This window comes from Adelges cooleyi, unplaced genomic scaffold (assembly GCF_023614345.1).
Source record: "Adelges cooleyi isolate 19-005CV unplaced genomic scaffold, UGA_ACOO_1.1 ACOO_flye_CR_arks_rails_tigmint_CR_PRNA_23, whole genome shotgun sequence".
Lineage (NCBI taxonomy): Eukaryota > Metazoa > Arthropoda > Insecta > Hemiptera > Adelgidae > Adelges > Adelges cooleyi.
The window spans coordinates 9182466-9199634 of record NW_026095893.1 but is presented as its reverse complement, the minus strand read 5'-3'; the positions used below and the strand labels follow the sequence as shown (position 1 = coordinate 9199634).

At 34.1% G+C, this 17169-nt stretch overlaps 2 protein-coding genes across 4 annotated transcripts in view; one reads left to right on the top strand and one right to left on the bottom strand.

The window, feature by feature from the left end:
• Positions 1-17169, top strand: part of LOC126835912 (uncharacterized) — a 70378-nt gene that overhangs the window by 31467 nt on the left and 21742 nt on the right. Inside the window, exon 2 of one of the 2 annotated variants that reach the window (XM_050568786.1) lies at positions 6916-7033. The exons of the other annotated variant lie outside the window; for it this stretch is intronic. Within the exon in view, the coding sequence (XP_050424743.1) occupies positions 6976-7033 (58 nt within the window). The 5' untranslated portion in view covers positions 6916-6975. The remainder of the gene's footprint in view (positions 1-6915; positions 7034-17169) is intronic. 2 annotated transcript variants of the gene reach the window in all.
• On the bottom strand, positions 3498-12807 carry LOC126835911 (uncharacterized). 2 transcript variants are annotated; one of them, XM_050568785.1, is made up of 4 exons: positions 12686-12807; positions 5066-5369; positions 4876-5011; positions 3498-4240 (listed from the first exon to the last, which is right to left on the bottom strand). In XM_050568785.1, exons 2-4 carry the CDS (start codon positions 5326-5328, stop codon positions 3854-3856), a joined length of 786 nt encoding a protein of 261 aa, XP_050424742.1. In that variant the 5' UTR covers positions 5329-5369; positions 12686-12807; the 3' UTR covers positions 3498-3853. The 2 variants fall into 2 exon arrangements, with proteins under 2 accessions (XP_050424742.1, XP_050424741.1); XM_050568784.1 differs by having other exon boundaries at positions 4876-5369.

The following is a 17169-nucleotide window of genomic DNA, read 5'->3' as shown; positions in this document are numbered from 1 at the left end:
GCGTGTTTACATAAATAGAGAAGAGCTTTCCTACAGTTAAGGTAATGAGATTAGCCGGTATGTAATGAACAAATTTTTTATTCATTATCTTCTATGGAAACAGTCTTTTTCTAAGTCTGAATTGTTGAACGTATACATTTTTCTTGAGTTGTTTCAAGATAATTCTGAATCATTAGTGTCAATTTTAAATGCATCTTTAGTTTTTAAAACTCGAAATGAAGGGGTAAAAAGGCAATTGCGGAATTACTATAAATGCTATTTTGTACTTTACGCGTTCAGCACGGAGGTTTGTCTACACAAAACAGTGTTGTTCAACTGCTCATACAGACTTAACCAGTCGTAAATTTTAATACAGCACAGCTCTGTAAATGCGTACACCGTGTACATATTTTATATAAAAAATAAGATTATAGTTATAACATGTGTGGCGGCGTCAAGGCTTAAAGTATTTCGGTTGTCCTCTGCGAGAATAACCGCTAAACCTCGTTCCAGGATTTGTATTGTAATTCGTTAATCATACACCGTCTTTATATATAATAATATCGGGATCATTAAATATTACCGGCAACTTATTATTAACTGCCATTTCACTGTATTATATTATAGTCACGCACGAATGTATATGAAGTCAGTCCCCACTCTCGAGAACTAGAAATAGGTCTTATAATTAATAGAAAATTGAAAGATTTTCTTATACAGAATAAGTTGTAGGGGTTATATTTTTCAAATTAAAACTTTTACAACTGAACTTTTTTTTGACTTAAAAGCACACTTTTGAAAGTGCTCTCGTCGATGTCTTTCATCGGTGTAAAAAAAACCATTCGTCCGTTTTGTACAACTGTGTGTCTGTGTGTGTGTTATTGTCGAGCTATCAACTCCGGTATAAGTATCCCGTGGCGAATTGGCAAGATCTGAAGCACTTAGCAAGCGCCGTGTTATGTTAATACTATCTGCGTTCCCATCCCAGTCATTTTCTACTCCGTTGGCAACACCAAGTTATAACTGACTGTAAATGCTCCGTTTGCTCTCACGCGTACAACGCATACACGACGGCTCTAGGCGCATCGATTTTACATCGTGTACCAAAAGGGTAATTTTTCGCCACAAAACGATTCCGGCCCTTGTTTTCTTATATCCTGGCGACTATGTACTATATACACACACACACACACACACCCACAGCGGTAGTCTGCGGCTATATAGATAAAGCAAAACGACCGGGAAGACGATGGAAACGGGCGGGGTGCTCTTGATTAAATTTTCCGACGCGTTGGTGGTTAGCGGGTCGGAAAACGGGTTGAAAAATTGAAACAGGAAATTGCCATTGGTCGTGTTTGCCGCTTGTTATCCCCCCTCCCATACCCTTTCCTCTGTTATTCGCATATCTCATCGCAGCCGAGGGATTTTCTTCTTTTCCCGGTAGCCCGAGCGTGTGCATGCTTTCTTCCGTTTCGCGGCGCATCGATTTGTCGAGTTATCGTATCCACGGCTGGTTTGCGTTTACCCTCACAACACCAAAATAATTATTATGTATTTTCAACTCGACGCCTCTTCCGTATTTCCTTTCCCCCTTTCCACTCTATTGCATACGGAAAAAAACCAAACCGGCGTGTACAGTCTACTCGTGCGTTAATTTACATAAACCAGTAAACTCGTATAATACATAAACTCGTACATTAACCAGTATTAACTTTTTGGGTTAATATTTCTGGTGACACGTGAGAGGACTTCGGGTCATACAAAGTCTTCTACGGAATGGAGACGTACACGCATTCTCTCGAACAAGCTTTGGAAATTAACACACACGTGAAATGACAATTAACGCAAATAAAAAGACCACGTTTTCCAACTTAAAAGCCCGTATTCGATCTATGCTATAGATTTACTGGCTATACTGTTACATTATTAGGTTACAGTGAAAGACTATTTGAGTTTGTTATGTAATAAACTAATGGTAATGTAAAGTTCCGTCCATTATCATTTGTTTTGGCATTCGTATGGTATTCGCCAAAGATGTGTGGAAATTCAATTTCATTGGTTTTTCTAGTCCTTTGACTCATTTACAACATACAATGCCATAGTGTACCTTTATCAAGACACCACTTTAGACGTTTCTAGAGTATTATAGTATTTGTTTTTTGGGGTCGTATACGTGGCAACTGCCAAATATGTGCTAAAATACTTTGCAGACATTTTACACAGTACTGTTGGCGAAAAATACAAGTCAGAAAAACTGCGTCGGTCGAAAACTAATAGCTAACACTCACCTTGTGATAGATTGCATATGGTCAAAACTACAATTGTTCAATGAAAATAGTATCACACATCAAATTGCTAACAATATACTACTTAGATGAATTAGCACAACTAACGTCCTTTAAAGAGAAGTTTAAATAATTGTTGTTAATTTAAAAAAAAGTCGGTGTACATGAACTGAGTTTATTTAGCCGGTAGCTCAAATACTTACACGAACTGCGCCAAAAAGGGTATTTGTATTATAATTGTGTTATTAAAACAATTATCAAGGTCTCTCAAACTACGGACGCATCTCGTGTGCACCGTAAAAACGCCCTGTTGTCTGTAGTCAAACTTATTTTTTTGCAGTATGTAATATGTTATGGTTTAGATTAGGTCTTTTGGATTATTTTCGACGGTTTTCCCTTTAAGGGAATTTATAAAATGTTGACGATTTATAACTTTTACACTAAGATGTTCGCAATTATGATTAAAATAACTATAATTTATTATATACTGTAATTAGTTTTAAAAAACGATAAACATATTTTTACTGTACACCGCCATCTCCTAGCGCAATTTTTTAAACATTTTTGTTACCGAAATTTAAACCTATCATTGAAGTTTTGACTCTGGCTAAACAATAAAGAACTCTCTATAGACTATACCAATAGCTTACAATAATCAAAATCGTAAGTTTTAACCGAACAAGCGTTTAACACTTCGAATAAAACAAATAAAATATTTTTAAACAACTGAATTTTTTTATGTGGGCGCAATTCGTGTGTAGGTTAACTACATGTAAATATATTAACCTATCTCTGCTTATAACAATTGGGTACACTTCTTTCAGTTGATAAAAAGGGAGCCCAGACAAAGAAAATTTTCGGGATTTGAATTTAGAGTTTATAAACGTTTTCCAATTTTTTCAGGTTACTCATTTTTTTAACAAAGTTTTGAATCCGTTTAGACTCTGCTTTTTAGAATAATTTAAAATCCATTACTCACTTCATCTGTTTTGTCATACTCTCTAACCATAGTTTTTGTATTTGCTTTGTTAATTTTACTAGGTAAAAATAATATACAAATCTAGCTAAAGAAATGCAAAAAAATACTGACCACCCCATTGTTTTTATACTAACTCACGTGATATTTAATTTACGCAAAGTTGATTTTACATACATTTATATTTTACTTGTTAAAGATAAGCATTAACATAGATAATAATCGATCATTACTTAAAAATTAATAGTATGGTAAACAATTGCAAGATTTTTTTATATGGTATTTTCTACAATCTACATCTAAATTACCTAGTAATGTTTAAGATAAGTTAGATATCGGTAAATTCGAATATATCGTTACTCATTAGTAAAATACGTTACGCTTTTCATTTTCAACATTTTTGGAGAAGTCATCCGGACACATTACTGTAGTAATAAGATTTATAATTTTTTTTTTTTTTTAATAGATAAAAAGAATATATACGTTTTATTTATAAACTTACGAGGTTAATAAAAAACAAATTCGCGAAAAGATGGTTCTAGCTAGACAATCCTTGGTAGAATTTTTCTTCTTCGTTCTTCGTTAGCCTTGTTCCAGAGGAATGGCCAAGGAGTTAAGCGGCCGCGGGTGTCGTGCTGGTGGTGACGGAAGCCGTGCCTTCGGGTGACGTCAAGTCCACTGGCATGTTGTCAGATGCCGCGGGTGCGTCGGCCGGTGGCGAGGGCGATGCTGCCGTGGTGCGGTTGGTTGACGTGATAGGTCCGTAGTATTTGGTCGCTTCGTCCATCGCCACTTTGATGATAGCCGGCACGCAAGGGTTGGTGTCCCAGAAGGCGCTACTGCAGCCCAACACGTCGAAGCAAGTGAACTTCACCGGCATATTGGCAGGCACACAGCACGACAAAATCGCCCAAACGCACCGCGATGGTTCCTTACCGTTGTTTGCGCCGCCAGCGATCACTTCCACTTCTTCCGCATCGTCGTCTGGGTTTCCGGCTTCCTGTAAAAATACAGTATAATTCTCAGTTGATAGTCACAGACCGACTGTGACGACACTGCGGCAAATCTCCTTGTACATTTCGGGCAATCAAAAGACGTGGTCGACCGACAAATTAATGTAAACGTGTCAAAGGTTTTCCGTATCGTCCCTTTATCGCGAAAATCGTTAAATCTATCCTAAGAGCCGAGCTCCGAAAGTGTTTCAAACGAACAATACATCCCAAATAAATTATTTTTTTCAAAAAGAACGACCGACCGCGAGGAACGTTTAAACGTCGGTACACTACTCACATTATTTGTAAAGAGATTGTCTTCGTTTGATGAACGCGTTTTAAAGGCGATCAGCCAAGAGTAAATCGTTACGACACGTTGAAACAGATAGCCGTTAAACATAATATGATTAAAGCGTGCATTTTAAAATAGGATTATCCAGACTCGTGGCCGAGCCGTGGAGCGTGCGGTTAGATATTTAATGTGTACAGACTTTCGCCGTTTTTGCATTACCTTGGATGTAACTCGTGGACAATAATATTAAAAACTCTTAATATTTTTCGACTAACTTTTATATAAAATTTAGTGTTAGACAGCGTCGAACGTGCTCGCATATTGCATAAGGGTTTACACGAATAGTCTTACTTCGTCGTCGTCGTCGCCGCCACCTTCGGGATCATTTTCAGTGGACGTTCCGTTCGTAGCCGTGCAGTTAGCCGGAGAAGATTTCATAACGATCACTAGCACGTCGTTAGGTCTCCTCGGTCTTGGCGAATGAAACCTATTGGGTATAAAGTAATAAGGAATCACCCATGACTGATACTGCAACTCGTACCTAGGTCGCGGGGCTGGTCCAAAATAACCGGCGGGGCTCGCTGGGACGTTTGGCGCTGGTCGCGGCTGACCGATTAGATTGCTCGAAAGCTCAGGGTTCAGGATAATGAAAGGGTTCTGTTGAGGTTGCTCGATGCCATTGTGGAAGAGTCTGGCGAAACCGGTTCGAAGTTCATTGCTGAATCCCGTAGTCGATATACCAGAATCAGTTCGAACAGGATCCAATAGCAAGACAGTTAACGTGGCTAAAAGCCGATGCCACATTGTTACAGTGGACACGTTTTCTTTTTATTTTGCCAAAATTCCTGCAAAGATACAGAATTTCACTATTGTTCAATATAGTATAATTTAGATAACTTTTTAAAAAGATTTTGATCCCACATAAGTGTCCATAAGTGACATTAATTCCCACTTTTTACTTTTCTTCGTGTGCCATCCTTTCTTTTCGTCCCCTCCATTAACTTAAACATAATTTTTTTTTAATAACCGACCAATAAATCATTCTAAACTAACATATCCTAAGTCCTAACCTTTCAAAATAACCGTATAACCTGTAAAATTAAATTAGAAATACAATATCGAGATACAGTTGTTGAGTGTAAGGTTAAATTCCAACTTGCCCACCAGAGTAGGTATATTTATCGGTATACATGTTTAATGTATATATTTTATAAATCGTATTAATGTTATCTGTGTTGTGCAGTGTTTGAATTGAGGGGGGGGGGCTGAATACGCCAACTATTTTTTATAACTCAGGGGTAAAAAAACACCAAGTACACTAATTTATTTAAGTAAAACGCCCCCTACTCTTATTTTTCCAATTCGAGCACTGTTGTTGTGTTATTGGTAAGTCTTCCGTATAAATGGATTCGTAGACATTTGTCTATTGGTATTAATCTAGTCAAAAAACAAAACCATAACACTTCAACATTAATTTTAACACTTAAGGTCTACTAGGTGAAGAAAATCAAATAAAATATATTGTATATAATTGTCTTGTTTGTGTTACTGTATACACAAGTAGTTCACACATTTTGAATCCAATGATTTCCATAGTAAGGGGGGGGGGTAAAGGAAGGGGATAGGTTAGTGTATTGCCACAAGTTGACACAATGAACGTTATTTATCTACATAAAAGTTGTATGTGAAATTCATCTCATCAAACGCTTAAAATACCAAATAATATTTTTCAATGTTTCGGTTCTCTGTGTATTCACGATAGGATATATGATAAATTATTTAATCTGTAGTAAGTATTGAGTATTATTTCTACAATTCAGCTAAAAGGATTTTAAAAATAAGTCTAGTTTGGAAAAATGTATTATATGTTCATGTTCCACGTGTTTATTGAAAATTATTTCAAACGAGGGGAGTTCTTAGGGTACTTTATGAAAAACGGCAGACAAACCGTTTGTAATTTGTCTGAAACCTTTTCTCCAAATAAAATTAAATGAACGGCAGTTAAGTCTACTGGTGCTATTATTCACCCAAAGCCGTTTACAGACGTTTAATTTTCCGAATTAATATAATATACCGAGGTCGTAGTCACAGGGTATTATTTTTTTATTATCAAATAGGCATAATACACAAAATGTACCTATTATCTAATAGCTTTTTCTATATAAAAATTACGTTGTATTTGTGTTATGAGTTTCAAAGTTACTCATTTACAAAGTACATCGTAATGAAATGTATAATAACAAACGATATTTATTTTTTGATAATGATTTTAAAATAAATGTCTTCTTTCTATATTTATAAATTAGAATGTATTTTAGAGATGCCTACACAGCAACACTATTAATGTGCTGTTTTGTTTAATATATATTTGTGTGTTTTTTTATGCCAAAGTTCCGCGGAGTTGAAGGAATCGCCAATTCGATCCAAAAAAAAACTTTAAGTTTATATAATATGGAATCCTCAACAATACTCCAGTTGCATTATCTACTTTTCAGAATTAGAAGACTAGGTACGTGATCGTATTATGCTCAACAATTTCTTCCTTTTCTTTTTAATTTTTTACTATTACATTTTTTCTACTATTTTCTTTGTTATTAGGGATGTCAAACACAGACGTCTTAAAGTTCTATTGCTGTTCTTATAATTTTCTTATTATTATTTGTATTATTATGACCACTGTTATTATTGTTGCCGGTTGGTGTACAGCTATCGCACATATAATATTATGACTATATAAATTATTGTTTTGTTATAAGTGATGCGATACGCCAGTTTGACGGCTTTTATTCGCTTCAGCCACTCTTATTTGTTATTATTATTATTATTATTATTATCATCATAATTTATTTATCTAATATTACTGTAACGGCTAGTATAAATTGCTGTATGACGTATTAATCAAATTGTAACGCTTGAGCGCTAAAACAAAACGCATCCAATAACCATTTCGTAGTAGCTCAAAAAACAAACAAGAATAACAAAATATGAAATGCACGATAAAGCTCCGCGATACAAATGTAATATAATGTTATTACGAAATAATCATTATTCTAGTTTATTTCAACACAAATACACTGTCCTGGACCAATAAGTGAGGATTACGGTTCATCTGCTTTTCACCTCTACCTTGTTGATATGAACATAGTGGCGGAGACAATAAATTAAGTCATCCTCATCCTTGCATGTAACTTTAGCGTTTATCAAAATACAAGTCACAGTTTGTGATTTTTAGCTAAAAATATGATAAATCATGGCTTCTGTTGTTACAGCCGGTTATTTTTCTTTCGAATGACGCTTGTAATATTATTTTGTTTCCAGCAAAGCTAGTAAATATTTGTATAATAATATAATTTGGCTCGCTATACTCCGTAATGTATGCTATGCATGTGCGTTACACTGCTTCCCGTATTGAAAACTCACAAACAAACAAACGCGTTACACTTACGGTTGATTAACAAAATGTATTATTTATAATTATTAATAGACAATAATTCCTTTGTGATCGATTTATATGCTGCGGAAACGGAACTGCGATCACGAGCGATTTTCATCCGGCAGACGACCTTTATGTACGTCAGACCGTTGACCGTTAGTTTATTGTATTTTTTTCTACACAATTACTTTAAATAATGTCGTACCTACATATTTTTGAATTTGCAACGCGGTCAGGGTTTGATTCGTTTCGACGCATCTTTTATGAAATCGAGGTTAATTTCGTATACATTAACGGGTAGACGTATGTGTGTGTGTGTGTATGTGTGTATGTGTGTTTATTGCATGACGAAGTCCTTGCAAGGACTCCTTGTGAACACGTTTCACGAGCAAAACCGTGAAAATGACAAAATCCGTTTAAACACACACACACACATATTCCTGTGTCGTCCTTGAGAAGAGGGGGCAATTAATTGTGTTTATAGGTTTTTTTTTTACGTAAGAGACTTAAAAACGCTGAATAAAAAAGATAAATACTTTAGACAGCTCATACTCGACTCAAACATTTTTTGGGTCAACTGGTACTTGTTGGAAAAACAAAGATAGACACCTATAATAATCTATTGCTCAAAGATAAATAGATGTTCATTGGAAGAAAGATACACGATAAGTCTAACTATAATTATTTTAACGACGAACAAATTGAAGTACCTACATATTATTTTAAATTTCTAGTAGCGTATATTTACACTTGAGAAGCAACCTTCGCGTTACTTTAATAGGGTCGGTTTAAACATTGTACAATATAGAATATCGTTATTTACTGAGTAGCAGCTAAATAATCATAGAACTTTGCCATCGTAAATCTAAATTGAGCCGGTAAAGTTTGACGGGTCATTTTATCGAATCCCTTTCAGACTTAAAAGTAAAAATGTAGCATCTCTTTGGCTCAACAAGTCTGTCGCAGAGCGGCAGGGGCAAATCAGAACTAGTGAAACCCGAACGCTGTTGTTTTTGGCTAAGCGCCACGACCAAGTCTATTTGATGTCATAATAATAACAATAACAATTGGATAATCAAATACAAATTTTTATACATAATATTACACTTATGACTTCAGCCGAACGGTCGCAAATAGAATATCAAAGGAAGCGGTTGGCCGTCTGGGTTTAGCCGCACTATTCAACTCAGTTGCCCATTAATAAAAATCACTGACCAGAATTATTTGCAACGGGGCAGCAGTTTACTATTGCTGGCTGTTTTCCAACTCGTCGGGTACGTTATAAAAAACGGTATTAACGGAACGATTTGACTTTAAGCGGGCGAAAGAGAGAAATGCCATTGGACACTTTATTATTATTTATTAAATTATTAATTTAATACTACCGAGTATAACAACAATCAATAAAAACTCGTACTAATACAAGAATAAAAAATATAGTTTTCATTTTTTTTTTTTTCATTTTTAGTATTTATGTGTTTGATAGCTTGGTAATAATTGCATAATGCATTCCGGGAGTGGAGCCACTGGATAATTAATAGGATTTCTACCGCACGGCCACTGCTTCACATCATGCACACACACTCCCGCCGAGTACGCAGGGAAGTTTGTGGTTATCCGGGAGCAATTACCGGCAGGCAAAATGCGTTTCGGATCCGGTCAGATTATTTATTGCCCATGGTGGTGGGTCAAAGGTGTCAGAGTACGTACGGCTTATATATGTATAGCCAGATAGAGTACAGCCGCGTTCTCTCTCGCTCTTTTCGTTCATGTCCAGAAAAATGAAAATAAATAACAATATTAAAACGAAACAAAAATACAAGAGTAATTTACGATCAGCCATGGACCAACAGGCACGCGTGAACCGGTAGAGGATTGAGGGGAAGGGAGCAGGTTGGTAAAATTGCTAAAACTCGGCCCAGCACACATAAAATCGCTTTCAGGCCATCATATAAGTTTTGACGGTTCACTTGAGCAACGTTATGATTTTTAAAAACATGGAATTATCGGAATTACTTAAACGAGTCCGAAACTTTAACTTTGATGACCGTACCAAGGGTTTATATTATTATAATTTTTTTATCTTACATGACACCATAAATCCGCAACAATAAAGCTGCTGGCTCTTATATATTTTGTATCGTATCATTTGTATAGGTATTTAGAAAATAATATTTAACTAACGTCGTTCGAAGGTGCAGCAAAGTAAACGATTTACAATGTTTACAGTTTCTATAAAACTCCTGTAGGATTTTAAATGATTTTTCTAACAAACGTGTCTCAATACATATAGATCTAGACTCTAGTGATAGATGCGGCTAGATTTAGCGTTGTCCGACTATAAATTCTCTGCTGTTTGAAAATCCGATAAGAATACTTTTTTTTTTAGTTTTGTTCGAAGATTATTTTGACTTACAGTTTCATTAAACATCATAATAATAATTAATAAATGTTCATTAATGGTACGATCAAATGTTGATAAATGATTGTTGTGATAAATGGAACGAGCAATTCACCGATTCGGTTTACAATAACATTCTATTGTGCATATTACTAGCCGAACAAAAAAGCCTACACATAGGATTAGTGAAAGCGATTGAAAGAGCTCAACTTGCGGGCAGTATTCGATACGATTTTTAGATGAAAAAATATGCAGTACAGCTAATCGTTAATGAATTATACGTTTGCGGGTGATTATTAATTAACGCTTTGTCCAAGTACTTAATTTCGATAAAAAAACTAAATAAAAATTAAATTCATTGTCATTACGTCATCAGCCGACTTTACCTTCAATTATATATTATTATACTCCGCAACAACTAATTACACGCTAGTTGATGGTATTTTTGTATTCGCTTACTTATGCTACGGTTTTAATACTTCAAGCATTGTCATGCTTGAGCTCAAAAACCATATTGTATTAATTAACAGCTACATCGAGCCCGCCATCTGCATTCGATTTTAACCGGCAATGGTATATTTTCTACACAAGTGTATGAGCAATTTGTAAAAAAAACTAGTATATAAAAAAGGCAGTACAGTGTGGTCGGGGCATTATGGAGTCGGAGAATATTAGGGCCGAGGAGATCAAAGATCTACAGGAATTATTAAGACTGAAAGTGATAAAACACTATCAAATAAAAGCTTCGATGCGAATCTGTAGATGATAGAATACAAATATCGATAAAAGCATTGTAATGACAGTATTGTGGTTAAAAATGTATTTTTAATATTTGGGTGGTACGATTAGGGTCGATCAGTCTATATTAATTTGTTGCCGTTGTTACCTGTAATTAACAATACAATGAAAATATTTTTCAAATATATTCCAAACAAATATGGACCAGACTCAACTATTAAAAAAAAATGAAAGCGCTTCTTAATTATATAAGGGTATTTTATTCGATTTTGAAGGAGAAGGGTTAATTATTTAAATTTTTGGTCAAGACACAAAAAAAAAGTAAAATTTTAAACATATTAAAAAGCAATACTTTCTCAGCCCCGCATCAAATCTAATAAATAAATTAAGACACTTTAAACGCGAATAAAAAAGTTGTGTATTATCATTAAAGAAATAGTTAAATCTTACCCATCTTACATTTTTCAGAATTTTTTATTTGGAATAGTCGTATGGTCGTACAAACAGGGAAAATGTAAACGCAATTTTTTAAAAATGACTCGAAAATTTTTTATTAGAAATTTTCAACAATATGATGTTAATGTGAGTAATGAAAATGTAAGTAAAATAAAAAGCAAAAATGATTTTTTTTCCTATTACAAAAATTGTAGCCATTTGTTTGCAGTTAGCTTATCTGACCCTAATTATCATTGTAATAAATATAAATTTCAACTAATCATAATGTACGTTACGCATTAGTTAAACAAAGGGTATTAAAATCAAATATTTATGTACATACTTTCATTGTTGTAAATTTAGACACTATTACCAGTAAACATTTAAGACAAGCCGAGTTGTTTAACAAAATATGTCAAAAGTATATCGTATTACGATGTCAGTGCACGTTTATCCCTTGAGAATGACATGATTCGATAACGCGATACTAATGTACTTTTAAAAGTGCTTTCGAAAAACGTTAAATAATTGAAAATATTTGGCATCCGCTTAATCTCTTTTAATACAACGATTTATCTGATAATAACTGCACACCAGGCGTGTTTTTATATAGTTATTTGATTAGCACACTATAGGGATATATTCACTTTCACGCATTCCACAGTACTTATTACTAAAAAAAAAAAAATGAAATAATAATATAATCTTGTTGTATAATTTGTTTCTAGAGGAGAAGTAATAATATACATATAAAACGGAAAGGTGAAGCATGTAAAGTCTAAAACTTTTATACCTAATATAAAACTAAAGGGTTACCAATCAAAATAATATAAGAAGATAAAACATAAAATAATTACTTTATTTTGTAATTAAATATTTGCAATTTGAGAGCCCAAGGGGATATAAATACTGATTATATTATTATTAAAGCAATGTAAAGACATTTATCGAATGTTTTGTTCAAAATTATTAGGCAAATCGTATTTATTGTTTATGCAGCACCTACTAGTAAAATTCTACTCACTACCGTTTTTAAACCCTTATTAAAAAAAAAAAACTTTGAAGTTGATTAAGTTGATAACAATACATTGTATTATTAACTTAAAACTAGAAGTAGATACTTATTTTCTTTATAAAAGGTAAAAATGACTTACTCTAGACTTCAGTAGTATCTATTGTCGGACAATATTGAGTTATGTCTGAGTATCAATCACTTTAAACTCGGAATCCGTACTGACCGTTGGGAACACGGTGAGTGACGGCGGCGATCCGGCGCACCTATTGCGTCCCAGTGCAGTTGCCGATCGCCGTCGCCGCCGCCCTTGAATGTCTGCAACAGACCATGCACCGTGGTAAATCGGGTCTTCGAGTTTCCGGGGGACGACTATACCTATCGTCGGTAAAAAAAAAATACAATATATATTTAAACACAATAAAATAGCAATAGAATTAATCCACACCGCGAAAAATGTCCAAATCACGGTAGGGTGACAAACTCCGCAAACGTGTACAACGGGATTACGGTCGGACGGTATCGCATGACCAATAATCGGAGCGACCGGAGGTCATCTCCAATGAACGATGATGATGTACAGGTATATTATTATAGTTATTATTATCTATTTGGCACTTTCGTTTTCGCCAATGTCGGTTTGCTTGTTCTCCACTCGTTTTCAGACGCCTAATCGCATTAGCCGGTGTGAAACAGTTGTTGTGGGAAGGTCACCCGTCTGATTTCGTTCCCAGTACTTGTCGTTCTGAGGGAGGTACTTGATGTTGACAACGCTAGTTGTATTCTCTTTAAGAATTCAAATGAGATTAATTTCAAAGTATCAAATACGAGAAATCTAACTGACGCGTAGCTCGAGTACCTACCCATTTGCTTCGTTAAACGAATTTAAATATTCATCGATTTTTGAGCCGCACCACACTCTCGGCAATTTCGGCCTTGTTGCGGTTTTCTCATGAGATTGAGTGCACGTACGCGGGTTGTGGTTTGTTCAGATAAGACCGTCCTGTATGAACTGTCATCGTTTTTGGTGTCTCCGGCTACTGCGCCTTTTTTGTTTATAAGCAAACCCGCGGCCCTCTTCAGTTAAATTAAAATAAAACACATTTGCTCAAACCTAAAATACCTGGTTTGTTTTAAAAAGTAAACGCCCCAATATAGGTCACACCATGTAAATCTGTTCATAATCGTCGTCTTACAGTAGTTGTTATCGGAGTTCAATTATTATTATTTACCCTACGGTCCGTCGCGTCGTCCTTGGCTGATCAACTGTCTGAAAATAATAGCTAATGAGACTTGATCACTTGAGAATGTGAATCTATCCACACATTGAAAAATAAAACCCAATTTATTATAAATAAAAATAAAAATAATTTTGTCATTTGAACTTTAAACTCGTTAAGCCCACATCAGAATACATTTTTTAACTTCATTCGTCATAATAGTACAATTAACATTAAACCATCGTTGTAATTATCCTGTTTCAAATTTTAAGTAGTCTAGTTTTAGGTTAACTAATTTTTGTATAGAATATCGTGTTTTTCCATTAAATATTTTGTTTGTTAATCAACAAATTTTTATTTTAACTGTTCGGCATGGTAAACTGATAAAGTGTAAACCTTAAATCGCAATCACTTATAATCGCTATACAATCTTGTACCATTGAGTTATAACTACCTAGGATATTAGGGGAAAATTTGTCCATCTTATCGTTGAAAATTCATACCGAAATGAAAAGAATTCAAGTACAATACAATAGATATGAAAAATTATAACTTGTGGGCATTAAAACTACTACCTAGCTTGATATAGTTATTTATAGAATTATTTTATATACTCTGTGAGTAAAATACTGCTTAAAGCAAAATGGTATTCGTCGAAAGCAAAAGAGGGTTTAACTCTTTCTTGATCACTTAAAGAATTACATAATCTAATTTATGGTAATATTTAACAATGGTATGAATATTAATGTGTACTCAAACCACTATATAAGCACTTTGTATTAAAAGCTGAAATGGTCTTACGACCTAATTTGAATTTCGGTGTTTATAATCTGACGACGGTATTAAATAGCTGTATATTTAAACTTCAATGAACTTCGTCTTAATAATTTATGCATTTTAAAATATATTCTCTATGTATAGAAAAAAAGATAGAGATAGGTAGCGATTGTAGTTAATTTTACTGTTCGGCTAACAACAAAAAGAGACATAATATAATATTTATTTGTTATTTAAGAATTTTAAACAAACCTAACAGTTACATTTTAACGAGTAAATTAATGTTGTGTTCAGGTTTGTTCCATGTCTTTTCAATTCAAGGGAAATCCCAAACTAAATCTTTTTTTAACAATGTTGCACCCGCGGAAGCATGTGGGAGGCGTAAGTCGATTTTCTTATATGTCTATGAGTACAACAGATTACCCATAGTTACTACCGATACCAAGGATCTATGATCCGGGCTGAAAGTTTAAAGATACCTTTTATCTCGGATTTGGGTTTGTCAGGTAAAAATTATGCTATCAAAAGCTCCAGATAGGATTAGGATACGGGCCCCATTATCATCATTAAATCGGGTCCAAAAACAATGTCAGTATTATAAAAAAAAAAATTACAATAAGAACAATACATTTTTAATTATTCTCTCTAAAACAGTTTCGACCAAAGCGAGTATAGTGCATTAAAAGGAACAAGAAGCTGGTGGATATTTTAATTATTAAAATAAAAAAACTCGCCCACAGATTTTATCATGTATTATACCGGAAAATGTTAAACATAACATACATGATCGATATTGTCGGTCAGCCGCTGCCGCGGAGTTTAGCGTTTTGGTTATAATAATAATAATATTGTGGTAGTATATATTAATTACTGTTCATGACTCAATAGTTATTGAAAAATTACAGTTTATAGAGTGCGCAACTCTTATTGCAACGGTTACAACACTAGCCTCGCATTACTTAATTTTAGTATATTATAGTTATTACACCGAATCCTCATCTAAAAATCGGGTTAATAATATAGGCGTATAATAACAATAATAACAAAAAATATTGTTATTATTGTAGTGCCAATAAAAAAACTGTAACAGCATGGTCTATGGACTGTTCTTTAGACAAAATAACGATTTTCAGTTGCCGGGACAAAGCTAAAAACCTCGCTATTACTAGGACAAACGAATAATCCACTTAAGTCACGTTAAATCCAAACACAAAAATATTGCTATCGTCGACCGATAATTTTATCAATATACTACAACATATTATAATCTATACCCATTTCATAGATGTATTTATAAATGTCATTACAGAATCATAACACATTACTACGTACAGCTCTCAACAATAGGCAATACAATTACAATTGTCAATAGTTGGTCATAAGGTTATCAAAATTTCGTGTTACAGTGGATATGTTGATCATGACAGTCGGCAGGCTCTATTTGTATGATAAACGATTGAGAGAAGCAAATTGTATTTAATGAATGTCACATTTTGGAATTAATAGAATAGGTTAAAAGAAATTGATCTCCAGTAATTATTTCAGTATTTGAAAAGTTATTTATTCCAATTTAATATTTATTCCAATTTAATATTAATTCCATACAAATATTGCTTCTTCAATTTTTTTTATGACATCAGGGTTGGCGATTGTAAACAAAAAGGATTTAATTTTGTTTTAGTTAGTTAGTGGGTGGTCCCAAGTAGTGTCCATGCACTCAGACCTGTAGGTCCATTGTGCACACCCTCTCGCCTAAGTCCTATTTCTCGTAGCCTTAACGCGTACATCCTACTTAGTTTAATAACTTAGTGCGTTGAATAAACCAGAGTCCTATGTAAATCTTAATATTTCCTTTACTCCGGTATCTTTGATTTCCTCCTTTCCAAGAAAAGATTTTCCGAAGGTAATTTGCCTTAGAGTAGCTAGGGAGTTACAATCACACAAGATATGGTGCGTCGTTTCCTCCTCTTCTCCACATTTTCTGTATATTGGTGATTCTGTGATTCCCATGTTGTACAGATGCTTGAGTAAATGCCAGTGGCCTGTTAAAAGTCCAACCAGCAAGCTCATTGTTCTTCTACCAGGATGCTTGATGATCATCTTTGATTGTCTAGGTACCACCAGGTATCTCCATATTATCCTGTGTTCTTCCCTATTCCAGTTTTTCGGTATTGCTTTCAGAGCTTGCTCTGATAGTCCTACCACTGGTTCGGGACCCATATAGGGTGTCTCAGCTCCTTTCCTAGCTAGGAAATCAGCTTGTTCATTCCCAACAAAAAGGATTAATATAAAATAAGTATTTTCACGGATTTAATTATATTAATAAACAATAATTTGTCTTTTCTAATTTTAAAATGCACATTATACAACTTATTTGGGGAATGCCGTGTATTAAACATGTTTGGACATTTTCATTTAATAAAATCAACTTTTTATACTTTATTCATTTATAATTGTAAAACTTCCCTTAACCAAACTATATTATTGTATACTATACAAAAACTTTACATGTTAAGCTATAAAATTAAGTTTCTTAGTTAATTTAATCACGTACAGAGAAATTAAGAACAACAATATCGCTAGAGTTTTAAGTTATTAAATTACTTTCTTTTGGGTTTTTCATAATATT